The sequence below is a fragment of the Monodon monoceros genome, unplaced genomic scaffold (genome assembly GCF_005190385.1).
Source record: "Monodon monoceros isolate NGI ecotype Baffin Bay Population unplaced genomic scaffold, NGI_Narwhal_1 Super_Scaffold_6, whole genome shotgun sequence".
NCBI lineage: Eukaryota > Metazoa > Chordata > Mammalia > Artiodactyla > Monodontidae > Monodon > Monodon monoceros.
In genome coordinates, this window is record NW_021703783.1 from 47,550,147 (window position 1) to 47,563,886 (window position 13,740).

Genomic DNA, 13,740 nt, shown 5'->3' on the forward strand with positions numbered 1-13,740 from the left:
CGGTACGCGGGCCTCTCACTGCCGCGGCCTCTCCCGTTGCGGAGCACAGGCTCCGGACGCGCAGGCTCAGCGGCCATGGCCCACGGGCCCAGCCGCTCCGTGGCATGTGGGATCCTCCCGGACCGGGGCACGAACCCGTGTCCCCTGCATCGGCAGGCAGACTCTCAACCACTGCGCCACCAGGGAAGCCCTCCCCTTAAACTCTTGATATTAGCAATCTTTCATATCATTTGGTGTTTTTTTGGTAATACTGGTAAAAAACGGCAATACTAGTAAGTAATGATAATGGTGCCTACTCTAATAATTGCTTCACTTTTCCTGAAATTAACCATTGGTCAGATTTTTCACATTCAGTTTCAGACATTTAGTCTGTTGGTTTATTAGGATATTCCCACTGACTTTTGTCTCACTTTTCCTAGGGGAAATGCAGGTGGAATTCTAGCAGTTTGGAATATTAAGGAATTAAACTTAAGGGATAAAACAGGGCAGTTCTCCAGTTTGAATGTCTTGTATATTCATAATCTCAATATAAGTTCTGGATTGGTAGTTTTGCCTGTGTGTCTCTAAAGACTAATATCTCATTTAATACTTTCTAATAAGGTAGAAAATACTTAGAACCTCTTTCTTTTCAAGTAGTCATTGAGTCAACATTTATTCAAAACAGGCTGTCATAGCTTACAGGGAATGATACCTTCTTAGTATTCAAAGAAATTGGGAAGCCCCATTCTAGTTAACTCTTAGCTAGTCAGTACCTGTGACTGACATAGTACTTGTGGCAGATCAAGCAGTTAATTCTTTTGAAGATGGAGAGATGATAGAGAAATTAACCATGTGATAAATATTTATATGTTTGATATTTAATGGTACATTCAAAGATCATGTGGATTTTAAATCCATGAAATAAAGAGACTGGAGAAAGGGGTACTGAGAAAATCAAATGTATGTGTAAAGATACTAAGTTTATTAAAATGAATGTAAGATAGTGAAGAGTGATTTTTATGGCATTTTGTATAAAAATGGGATTCCCAATTTTTCTTCCCATTTTGGAGGCATGGTTCTGAAGTTATTATTAAAGTTTATAATTCTATAAATAAGTATTTATTTTAAGGATACCTTTTAGACAGTATATATGATTCATTAATGGTCATTATGAACTCCTAAAACCCCTCTAATTTTGATTGCAGATGTTGTAGAACAACCAGTACTAGTCCAAGGAAATAGTAACAGAAGATCTGTCAGTACCCTCAAACCTTGTGCTAAAGATGCATATATGCTTTTCCAGGTATTTCAGTTGATAAGAATAATTTTTATTATACAGTATAGTTTTGTGTGAATTTTTGATTTTGCAATTTTGTATCTGATTCAATTTTTTAAGCGTCATTTTTTTAAATTGTCCAATTTTATAGTGTCAAAGAGGTACAGGTTACCCCCACTATCTGACAGTAGCACATTTCTGTGAAACCTTTCATAAGCCAAAATGGCCTAAAGTGAAAAAGCAATTACCTTAGTACACAATTACCTAACGAATGCACAAAATAGATCGAGATAAAGCACAGATGCTCACAGACACAGTTCAAAGCTATGGCAGCTTGATGCCGAGATGCTGAGTGTAGTTCCCGGGGAAAGAGCTTGGCGGTACCACTCTTGCTGCCTGGGGTGTGTGCTGCCTCTACTATGGGCTCGCTGCAAAGCAAGTGCTGACACGATTTTCACTTTTGCCTTTTTTTTTTTTTTTTTTTCTGTAAAAATGAAAATCCTCTTCAGATTTCTTCTGGTTAGAGAAAACAGGTGCTAACGTAGGTCTTCTGTAAAAGCTAAGTGGTAAAGCAAACTTTTGAAAAGCCCGTGATACCTGTATTTAAAAAAAATTCTAAAACATTAAAGAGCATCTATAGCTAATTAACATGATGAAATGTTATGTTTCACTTTAAGGAAATAAAATGAATTAAACCCTGAACTAGATATATTAGGGATGACTAGTCATATAAAATACTTCCTTTAATAGGAAAATTAAAGTACTAAATTTCTGTTCTACCTAATGTAATTTGATATGCAAATACCTGATTTTTACATTACTTGTCGTGAATAAAATAAGATTAACCTGCACTGAAAATTCTATTAATTTTGGTTAAAGGGTTAAGTGGTTTTTCATTAAAACCATGTTAGAATAACCACTTATCTGTGCACTCTATATATTTAGTTTACTTACCTAATCAACTATACAATTAATCAAAATTTGAATTACCAGTACTTAGTTTCTAAGGAGTAAAACCTATTATTTAAGAAGGGATACTTTAAAAAAATTTTTGTGAACTATAAAATGAAAGGACATTTCATTCCAGCATGTGAAATATTTTATTTTTTATTCATTGTTTGATTTATTTTCCCAGGACCTTTGTCAGTTGGTTAATGCTGATGCCCCTTACTGGCTAGTAGGCATGACAGAAATGACCCGAACATTTGGCCTCGAATTACTTGAGTCAGTCTTGAATGATTTTCCACAAGTCTTTTTACAAGTAAGCCATTTGTAGTATCTTGCAACAAAATTAATCTTTAATTTTTTCACAGATACTTTTCAAGAGAGTAACATGTATTTTTCCCCCACATTAAAAAATGCAAAAAATTATAACCTTAGACTTTAGACATATAATAATTTGCTGATATCTTAATTTTTGTTGTGCCCAAGCAGTTTGAAATTTTAACATTAGAAGGAATTCCTAGAGTGTCTAGTCAAGCATTTCCCAATCTAAGGGTGTACAGAGGAATGTGGTACGTGAGCTATTTTTATAATATTTAAAAGCCTTAAAAAATTGTCACTAATTTTTTTACTTGTTTATATGCAGCTTTGTGCTTTAACATAATTTAAATGGAAAAAAGAAGTCGTCAATGCTTAATAAATTTAATGTGCTATACAGAATATTTCAAAACAGAAGGTTAATAGGGGAAAAAGTGAGAAAGAATTCAAACTTTTCATTTTACTTGTAAGAAGCTAAAGTCCAAAAGTGATTCAGTGATTTACATGGGGTTCTTTAGTTATTAGCACATCTTGAACAAAAACTTAGAACTTTTAACTACTACTCTAGCTCCTTTCCCTACCATGCTGCCCCTCCCTAAGTCATCTGTTTTATCCTTGCTTTTACCTAAAAATGTGTGAATCAAATGAGAAAAAAGTAGAAGGTCCTTTAGCCCAAGAGTTGGGACTGAAACTTTTACTACATGGTTCATAATTTTTGGTCCGTGTTAGACAACTGTTCAGTGCTTTCAATGATAATAATATTAACTGATGATTCCCTTGCTTGTATTAGTATAGGATAAGTTTAGCTACAACTTGACTAATCGTCTTGTATAAACTGATAGCTGTAACAGCTACCACTTTGGACTGCCTACTCCATGCTGTGACTTTGCTAAATTCCTTATATATCATACTCTCTTTAAGCTGCACAAATGCCTGAGAAGTACCAGTTATTCCTACTTTACACAGGAGGAAGCTAAGACTTTAAGAGGGTTAAATAATTTGTCTAAGGTTTCATAGTTTGTAAGTGCCCTCACCCTCTAGCCACACTGTCATTCTTGTTGTTCCTAAATGACCCAGGTGGACTCCTGCTCCTAGGCCTTTGTACTTCCTGCTTCCTGAACCCGGAATGCTTTTCTCCCATATGGCTTGTTCTCTTACTCTTTTGAGGTCTTTACTCAATGGTCAACCTACCAGATAAACTTTCCTCACCACTGTGTAAAATGGCGGCTGTTTTTCATGGCAGCACCCTTGTCTTTCTTACTCCTTGTTATTTTTCTTTGTATCACTTATTTCCTCCTGACATATGTATTTGTACATTAGTTGATCTCACTTCCCCTACAGGAAAGTAAGCTCTATGAGGCAGGGACTTAGTTCACTGTTGTATAGGTGCCTATAGTGGTGCCTGGCATATGACAGGTGTTCAGTAAATATTTAAATGAATGAGTGAATGAATTTGTAAATGAATTTGAATTTGATGAGATCGGGTGCGTTCAGGGTGGTATGGCCATAGACAATGAATTTGAATTTGAAATGTCTATAGTTTGGATTATGTTTTTTAATTTTGTAGGAAAGGATTTGAAAAAATGTTTCCAGATTTATTGTACCCATAATAAATTTATTCTACTTTATTCTTCCTGCTATAATGCAGAGGAGAAAAAAGAATTATTCTGTGTAAGATCCTAAAATTTACACCTACAAAGTTTTCTTCAAGAGAGAAATATTTGCTTTCATTCACTCATTGTTCACTCATCCAATCAAAATTTACCAATCCCTTACAATATGCTAGTCCATGTGTTCAGTGCCAAGAATACAGAATTTAAATAAGACAGATAAAATTCCTGCCCTTACGGCACTTACCAATCTAATTGGAAGAAAAACATTAACTGAATGATAAGCCATGATGAGTGCTGTGAGGGAAAAGTATAAAAAGTGCTATGGAAATGAGTATCATAGGTACCAAACCTGGTGGAGAGTTGGTGATGAATGAAGGCTATGAAACTTTCACCTGAAAGATAAAGAGTAGTTAGTTGGGGGAAATAGGTAGTATAGGAAAAGAATATTCCAGAGCAGTGGCTCTAAGAAAGGATCTGTCTTCTCTTTTAGAAAATAAGCTTTATAAGGGCAGGGACAAAATCGAACTTAACCTTGAATTCCTTTACCTAGCACAGTGCTTGGTACATATTAAACAGTCAGCAAGTAAATGCTGAATAAATCATTGAAATGTGAGTAAAAAAAGCAGTCTTTTACCTTCTTCAAAATAAAATCAGTGAGTTATAGGACTAATTATACTTATTAATCAAAGATGACTTTTGGCTTTCTGGCTTGAGCAGTGTGTTGCTTGCTACTAAGGTGGAATACTCTATGGGCAGAACTTTTGCTAGAAAGGATAGTTTATTCAGTTTTGAACTTACTCATTTTGAGACACCTGAGTGTACACAAAATGGTAGTTTAATTTATGCATCTTGAGCTCAGAAGTAAGGTTTTGGGCTAAAGTTATAAATTTAAACTTCACTGGCATATAGTTGCTAATTGAAGATATGGGAGTGAATGAGATCACCTATGGCGATAACATATGGAAGTGAGGACCTGATATTCTGGAGCTCTGAGGAACCTCATTGTTAAATGGTTGGGCATGAGAGGATGAGCATACAAAAGAGACTAAGAACATGGGGGCCAGAAATGTAGGAATGTATCTGAGAGACTGTGGCATAATAAAAGACAAAAGCAGAGAAAGCTTCAAGATGAACCAAGTAATCAGTTATGTCAGGTGCTTCAAAGAAATTTGGTAAGACTGAAAGGGCAGTGTTTGTCCACAGTGATCATGAGTATAATGAGAATAGTTTCAGTGGAGATGGAGTGGTTGATGGGGGTTGTGGAGGAAACCCAGTTGCAGCTAGTTGAATAGTGAGGGGGAAAAGTGAATAGATAAAACTTTTCAGAGTTGTCTGTAATATTTATGAATTAACCAATACCTAAGGTTATTTAATAAAGTATGAAAACGGACTTAACTATGCTTTTCATTTTGTCAGTGAAACTACTGTAGATTTGAGATTAGAATTTCAAATCACTTTACTCTTAAGATCCCATTTTTTGGGGGGAAGAATTAAAAGTACATTAAAATGGATATAAAAGCAATTATACTCCAATAAAGATGTTTAAAAAAATGGATATAAAAGACTAGAAGGATATATATTTGGAGTCAACAATGATGACTCACTAACTTATCTCTGGGAGGTGAGATGAAGCAAAGCTTTTATTTTTTATTTATCTGTGTTTTCTTTCTTTTTTTTTCTCTAGTAAAGCTGATTTTTTTCCTTGAATGAACCTGATTTTTTTTAAAAAATACATTTTACAAATTTTGTGATTCTGAACAAATAAACTGCTCTATGCCTTATTTTTCATTTTTTTGGTAAGATTAAAGGATTAGATTGGTAGATTTTTATTATTGTTTCTTTGTTTGCAGCTTCAATGAAATTGAGATGCTTAAAACAACAGAATAATATATATTTGAGGTTAGACATTAAATGTAGACTGGACTTTGTATTGTCAGTATAATGGGACTACTTTTGGCTAATATAGTTAAGGCATTAATAGGTTAAGGGAGCTTTTCTGCATAATATGCCATAATTCTAAGTAAAATTTAAGAATTCTTTGCAAGATTCCCAGACTTTAAAATAATTATGCTTTTTTGTCATTGTGTTTTTAATCAGCTTTTTGTGTTCTGTTCAAGCAATCTAAGTAGAACAAAATATTAATTAGTAAATCTTCTATGCATGAATAGAATTATCTTTGCAAAATAAAATCTGAATTATATAATTTATTATACTTTATTAATCAGATTTTTTGTAAGCTGCCTATTTAAATGCTTTATCTGTTTGAATTTGTGTAATGTATTTTCTTTCTTTTGTTCTTTATGTTTTTAATTGCTAGTGTCCTACTAAAATTAAAATTCCTAGTAATAAACATCATTTTAATTCCAAAATTATTAAATGTTCAACTTAGATTCTTTTTAAAACTTCTTGAAATATTGTTTGATGTTATATTCTCAAAGAACAATACTAATTTCAGAATTGTGTGTAAAATGGTAAAATAATAAACTGTATAAACTTATAATAAAGCTAAATTATTCATACTGATTATTAAAGATTATTATTAATTGTGAGACTGTTTTATAAGCATTAAGTACAAACTAAGTTAATTCTTCTTTTTTTTCTTTTTTTTTTTTAATCTTTGCAAATAGCATCAGGAATTTAGTTTCCTCCTCAAAGAAAGGGTATGTCCTCTTGTGATAAAGCTCTTTTCTCCAAATATAAAGTTCAGACAAGGTTCCAGCACTTCATCTTCTCCAGCACCAGTTGAAAAACCATATTTTCCTATCTGCATGCGTTTGCTGAGAGTAGTATCTGTTCTGATTAAGCAATTTTACAGTCTTTTGGTAAGTGCTAATTTTTATATGTGTTTGTGTGTGTAATCGCATGAAGTCTCTTCTGAGAAGATGATGTATTTAGCTTTTTCACTTCAGTTAAGCAAACTTTTTTTTTTGAGCACCTATAGGTATTCTCTTAGGTACTCAAAAGTTCATTCTTCCCTTTCTTATGTTTATGTGGCATTTTTAATGTATGTAAAGAAGAGTCATGGCCTATTATCAGATTTGGTGAATTCTAGCATAAGAAATCAATTTTTACTTTCAGTCTAATATTGTATCTATTTTGCATAAATTTTTGGATGCAGGGTATGTTGTGATATTCCAGATCATAATTCTTTCAATGTGATGATTGATTCTTAAATATTTTTCAGAGAAAATGGTATATGATGGTATGTTTCTTTTTAATTTTATGTTAAGTCAAATTCAGCATTTTACCTTAATTTTAATTAACAAAAGTAGTTGGTTAGGGCTTCCCTGGTGGTGCAGTGGTTGAGAATCTGCCTGCCAATGTGGGGGACACGGGTTCGAGCCCTGGTCTGGGAAGATCCCACATGCTGCGGAGCAACTAGGCCCGTGAGCTGCAACTACTGAGCCTGCGTGCCTCGAGCCTGTGCTCCGCAACAAGAGAGGCCGTGATAATGAGAGGCCCGTGCACCGCGATGAAGAGTGGCCCCTGCTTGCCACAACTAGAGAAAGCCCTCGCACAGAACTGAAGACCCAACACAACCAAAAATAAATAAATAAATTAATTAATTAAAAAAAAAGTTCTCATCACAAGAAAAAAGAATTAAAAAAAAAAAAAAGAGGGCTTCCCTGGTAGTGCAGTGGTTGAGAGTCTGCCTGCCGACACAGGGGACGTGGGTTCATGCCCCGGTCCGGGAAGATCCCACATGCCACGGAGTAGCTAGGCCCGTGAGCCATGGCCGCGGAGCCTGTGCGTCCGGAGCCTGTGCTCCGCAACGGGAGAGGCCACAACAGTGAGAGGCCCCTGTACTGCAAAAAAAAAAAAAAAAAATTGGTTATAGATCATCTATGAAAAGTCAATCTTACATGTTAGCAATAACCAACAACATAACAAACTATTAGACTGTATAGGTAGTTTATACTAAATTCTGTGGAGACTATTTTTAAAAAAAGGTTTTTTCCATATTTATGTTATACTTGTCATAGATGTTCTTTTCCTATTCCAAGTCCATTTATGTAAAATGCATTTAGAACTAGTCTTTATAAGCACTGTAGTTATAATTATTTCTGGCCACGTGAGGTATATCTATAATATATTTAATACATTGTTTGGCAATACTGTAGGAAATCAAGTCATTTCAGAATGTGTTGCTAAAAATGAAATTACAACACTCCCTAACACCATACACAGTAATAAACTCCAAATGGATTAAAGACCTAAATGTAAGACTGGACACTATAAAGCTCTTAGGGGAAAACATAGAAAGAACACTCTTTGACGTAAATCACAGCAAGATCTTTTTTGACCTACCTCCTAGAGTAATGAAAATAAAAACAAAAATAAACAAATGGGACCTAATGAAACTTAAAAGCTTTTACACAGCAAAGGAAACTATAAAGAAGACAAAAAGACAACCTCAGAATGGGAGTAAATATTTGCAAACAAGTCAACAGACAAAGGATTAATCTCCAATATATATAAACAGCTCATGCAGCTCAATATTAAAAAAACAACCCAATCCAAAAATGGGCAGAAGACCTAAATAGACATTTCTCCAAAGAAGACATACACATGGCCACGAGGCACAAGAAAAGGTGCTCAACACCACTAATTATTAGAGAAATGCAAATCAAGACTACAATGAGGTATTACCTCACACCGGTTAGAATGGGCATCCTCAGAAAATCTATAAACAACAAATGCTGGAGAGGGTGTGGAGAAAAGGGAACCCTCTTGCACTGTTGGTGGGAATGTAAATTGATACAGCCACTATGGAGAACAGTATGGAGGTTCCTTAAAAAATCTAAAAATAGAATTACCATATGACCCAGCAATCCCACTACTAGGCATATACCCAGAGAAAACCATAATTCAAAAAGACACATGCACCCCAGTGTTCATTGCAGCACTATTTACAGTAGCCAGGTGATGGAAGCAACCTAAATGCCCATCCACAGACAAATGGATAAAGAAGATGTGGTACATGTATGCAATGGAATATTACTCAGCCATAAAAAGGAACAAAATTGGGTCATTTGTAGAGGTGTGGATGGACCTAGAGATTGTCATACAGAGTGAAGTAAGTCAGAAAGAGAAAAACAGATATCGTATATTAATGCACATATGTGGAATCTAGAAAAATGGTACAGATGAACCAGTTTGCAAGGCAGAGATGGTGACACAAACGTAGAGAACAAACGTATGGAGAACAAGGGGGGAAAGTGGGGAGGGGGGTGATGGTGGTGGGATGAATTGGGAGATTGGGTTTGACGTATATACACTAATATGTATAAAATAGATAACTTATAAGAACCTGCTATATAAGAAAAACAAAGTTAAATTAAAAAAAAAAGAATGTGTTGCTATTTAGGGAACTGTAAACTATCAGGGCTTGGTGCCAAGGGTTTAAGAGTCTTTTAAAGTTCTTTTTTAAGAAAGGTAGATTAGTTTCTCTAAAGATGGAAAGTTTTTACCTGTCAGTTGTTATATTTCCTGTATTGTGTTTATTTATAGTCTGTTTCTATCCACAAAGAAACTTTAAAAAAAATGTACAGCAGAGTGACAAGATGATAGAATAGGAAGCTCCAGGCACTCTACCCCTCATGGAGACACCAACTTAACAATATACAGAACAGATTGCCCTTGTGAGAACTTTAGAAACCAGCTTAGAAATTACAGCACCCCAGGCAAGTCCAAGGCCAAGAAAAGGTTCATTAGAGTGGGTAGGAAAACCCATTGCACTTACCCGCTGTACCTCATCCCACTCCTGGCACAGCACAGCATGGTATGATCAAGGGAAATTCCCAACTTATGGCTTCTCCTTCAGGTGGAAAAGAAGGGTGAAATATGCAACCAGTGTCCTGACTTTTGGGGGTACTGCCCAAGGGACTGATTTTTGTCTCAGCTGACTCTTGGACACTTAAAAGAAAGGCAGCAACATACTTGGGTGCCTGGGGGCCTGCTGAGATCAAAGTCAAGCCCTGTGGCTTGCCACAGCACCAGGGAGATTATAGTAACACAGACAGACACCAGGGGAAGCACCAATACCTTGACTTGATACAGCACCACAGACTGCAGTACTACATACAGACACCAGGGAGAGCTCCTGAGTAGAAATCGGCAAATGTCTTTAGCTGGGAAATTACACACATAAGCCCAGAGAGGACACATTGACAGAAAAGGTTTGAGAGGACCCCAAAATCTCTAGCTGGGCTGATTGGTAGAGATCTTTCCCTGTACAAAGCCAGTCCATAAAGACTAAAAGAGTTAGCTGTTTTTTCAAATGCCCAGATTTCAACAGAAAATAAGAAGACATACAAATAAACAGGAAAACATGGCCTAACCAAAGGAGCAAAATAAACCTCCAGAAATTGTCCCTAAAGAAACGGAGATAAGTGAGTTACCCAACAAAGAATTCAAAATAACCATCACAAAGATGCTCAGAGAGCTAAAAGAGAACACAGACAACTAGTCAGGAAAATGGTATATGAACAAAATGAGAATATCAACAAAGAGAAACTATAAAAAAGAACCAAACAAATTCTGAAGCTGAAGAATACAATAACTGAATTGAAAAAATTCACTAGAGGAAATAGACCACAGACTGGATCAAGCAGAAGGAAGAATCAGCAAAGTTGAAGACAGGTTATTTGAAATTATCAAGTCAGAGGAGCAAAAAGAAAAAAGAATGAAGAGACCCTATGGGACACCTCAAGTAGACCAGTATATGCATGTCTAGGAAGAACTCACTGTATTTTACTTTCACACTCACAATACCTCTGTAACCAAACGTGTATATTTTTCCCACACTGACCAGTTCTCTGACAGCCAGGTGTCTTACATTTTGATTAAATTCTGACATCTACCAGAGTTAGCACAGGCCGCATAGGTTAAGGGATCAGTCCGCGAGACTGTCCCCTGTTTTAGATGCCAGTCCCAAGTAGTGGATCCCCAGGTTACCAACAACTTCTGTCTAACTTGGCTACAAATTGGAGGTTCTCACGACCCCTTCTTGGGGTTCAATAACTTGATAAAGTGGCTCACAGAACCCAGGAAAACATTTTACTTACTTCTGCCAATTTCTTAGCAAGGATATTTTAAAGGATATCAATGAACAGGCAGATAAAGAGATACATAGGGTGAATTCTGGAAGGGTCCTGAGAGCAGGAGCTTCTGTCCCTGTGAAGCTGGGGTATACCACCCTTCTGTCATGTAAATGCGTTCACTAACCTGGATGTTCCCCAAACTCCATATTTTGGCGATTTTTAGGGAGGTTTCATCATGTAGGCATGATTGATTATTAACTCAATTTCCACCCCTCTTCCCACTCCAGAGAATGGAGGGTGGGGCTGAAAGTACCAAGATTCTAATCATGGTTTGCTCTTTCTGGTAACTAACCCCTATCCCAGAGTCCATTGAGAGTTGCCTCATTAGAACAAAAGATACTCCTGTTACCTACAAAGTTCCAAGGGATTTAGGAGCTCTGTGTCAGATGCTCCTATCATTCAGGAAATTACAAGGGTTTTAGGAGATATGTGTCAGGAACTGGGGTCAGAAGTCAATTCTTAGAACAAAGGACGCTCCTAGCCACTCCTATTTACAAGGGTTTTAGGAGCTCTCCTAAAATCAGGGGTGGAGACCAACATATATATTTCTTATTATTTCACAATGCATTATGGGAGTCTTAGATGGGGAGGGAAGGGGGCAGAGAGCTTATTTGAAGAAGTAACGGCTGAAACTCCCCAAATTTGAAGAAGGAAATGGACATACAAATTCATGAAGCTCAAAGAATTCCAACTGGGATTAATTCAAGAGACCCAAGCCAAGACACATTATAATCAAGCTGTCAAAAGTCACAGACAAAATATCTTTAAAGCAGAAAAAGAAGAGTGATTCTTCATGTGCAAGGGAGTGTTCATAAGATTTTCAGCAGACTTCTCAGCAGAAACCTTGCCAGCCAGAAGGGAATGGGGTGATATATTCAAAGTACTGAAAGAAAAAACTGTCAATCAAGAATACTAATCAAAACTTTCCTTCAAAATGAAGTCTTTCCCAGATGAACAAAAACCGAGAGAGTTTATTACCTGTGACTAGGCCGAATATATATCACTTCACTATTTATTCCCTAAGTATTATCAGAGTTGTCTTGGGAGGGCTTCCCTCTCTTCCCTCTTTAAAATATATGTTTAACTAGTTAAATTAACATAAGGCTATAGAAAGAGAAGACATTTCTCCTTTTCCTTTTCATATCCACTAATCAGAAATGGAGAACCCCATCTTTTTTCTGTTCTCCACAATAATGCAGCATGCTTACATCTTCACCACGGCAAATGCAGAATTCACATTTTGTTTCTGTTCCCAAATCAAGAATTACCAACTTAATTATCTTTTATTTTTATAATACTTGGTGCTGAATTGTATCCCTTCAAAATTTATATGTTGAAGCCCTTACCCCCCCCACTGTGACAGTATTTGGAGATGAGATCTTTGGGAGATAATTAGGTTAGACGAGGTCATGAAGGTAGGGCCCCCATGATAGAATTAGTGACCTTATACAAAGAGATACTGGAGAGCATGCTCTCTCTCTCTGTCTGCCATGTGACAACACAGTAGTAAGGCAGCCGCCTGCAAGCCAGAAAAAGAGCCCTCACCAGAACCCAACCATGCTGCCACCCCGATCTCAGACTTCCAGCCTCTAGAACTGTGAGAAATAAATTTCTGTTTTCTAAGCCACCCAGTCTATGGTATTTTGTTATGGCAGCTCAAGCAGACTAAGGCATTTGGTTTCTGTTCACCACTTCTGTTATCTAGCGGTTCATCCAGTGACTTTTTCATAGCTACAGAAATCTTATTCTTTAGTAATTTCAGTTTTAGATGAAATTGCTGATATTGAGTGCATATATTCTGGATACTAACAAGTGCTTTACATTCATTCATTTAGACTTTACTACAACCCTATAAAGTAGGCCTTCGTATTTCTGTTTTACAGCTGAAAAAATGAGGTTCAGGATATGTATGTAGTTTGCCTGAGATCAAAAAGTTTATAAGCTGCAGAGCTGCGATGTTAAGTAATTCTTTTACACCCCCAAAACCCACACTCTTAACCCCACTGCATTTTATTCTTCACTGTTTTCTTAGTTCTCATTTCTTCCTCTCTCCAAGGCTGCCAGTGCCACGTTTCCTGTACTGCTCCTCTACCATTCTCTATATTTTGATCTTAGTCTCCTCGATTTGGGGGGACAGAATGGGGAGAGATAAAAGCACAGCCAGCTACAGTAAAGATTGAATGTTGCTGTTTGAAGGAAGAGAAAAGCCTGCTTCTATTCTTCACTTATCAATTGGGCGTGATGACCAACTGGTGAAACTTACCTTCATAAAAAGGCAGCTCTAGGACTGTGCTGCAAAGATGAATTCTTCAGATATGGCATTAATTCCTAGTGTTATAATTTGTTACATGGAGACTTGACTCATTAGGATGGAACAGTTCAAACATTCTAGTTTCCCAAGGGCAAAAGTTAGAAGTGTGGTTGTTGTGGGGTGAGATACGTGATTGATGTGGAATGCATCTCTCTTATTTCTCTTGTGTTTTCTATATTTAAACCTGGAAATGATACA

The 13,740-nt window shown here is 36.4% G+C and overlaps 1 protein-coding gene across 2 annotated transcripts in view; it reads left to right on the top strand.

The window, feature by feature from the left end:
• MON2 (MON2 homolog, regulator of endosome-to-Golgi trafficking) overlaps positions 1 to 13,740 on the top strand; it is a 123,927-nt gene that overhangs the window by 28,754 nt on the left and 81,433 nt on the right. For both annotated transcript variants that reach the window (XM_029205050.1, XM_029205051.1), the window contains exons 6-8: positions 1,185 to 1,282; positions 2,391 to 2,516; positions 6,756 to 6,950. In XM_029205050.1, the coding sequence (XP_029060883.1) occupies positions 1,185 to 1,282; positions 2,391 to 2,516; positions 6,756 to 6,950 (419 nt within the window). The remainder of the gene's footprint in view (positions 1 to 1,184; positions 1,283 to 2,390; positions 2,517 to 6,755; positions 6,951 to 13,740) is intronic.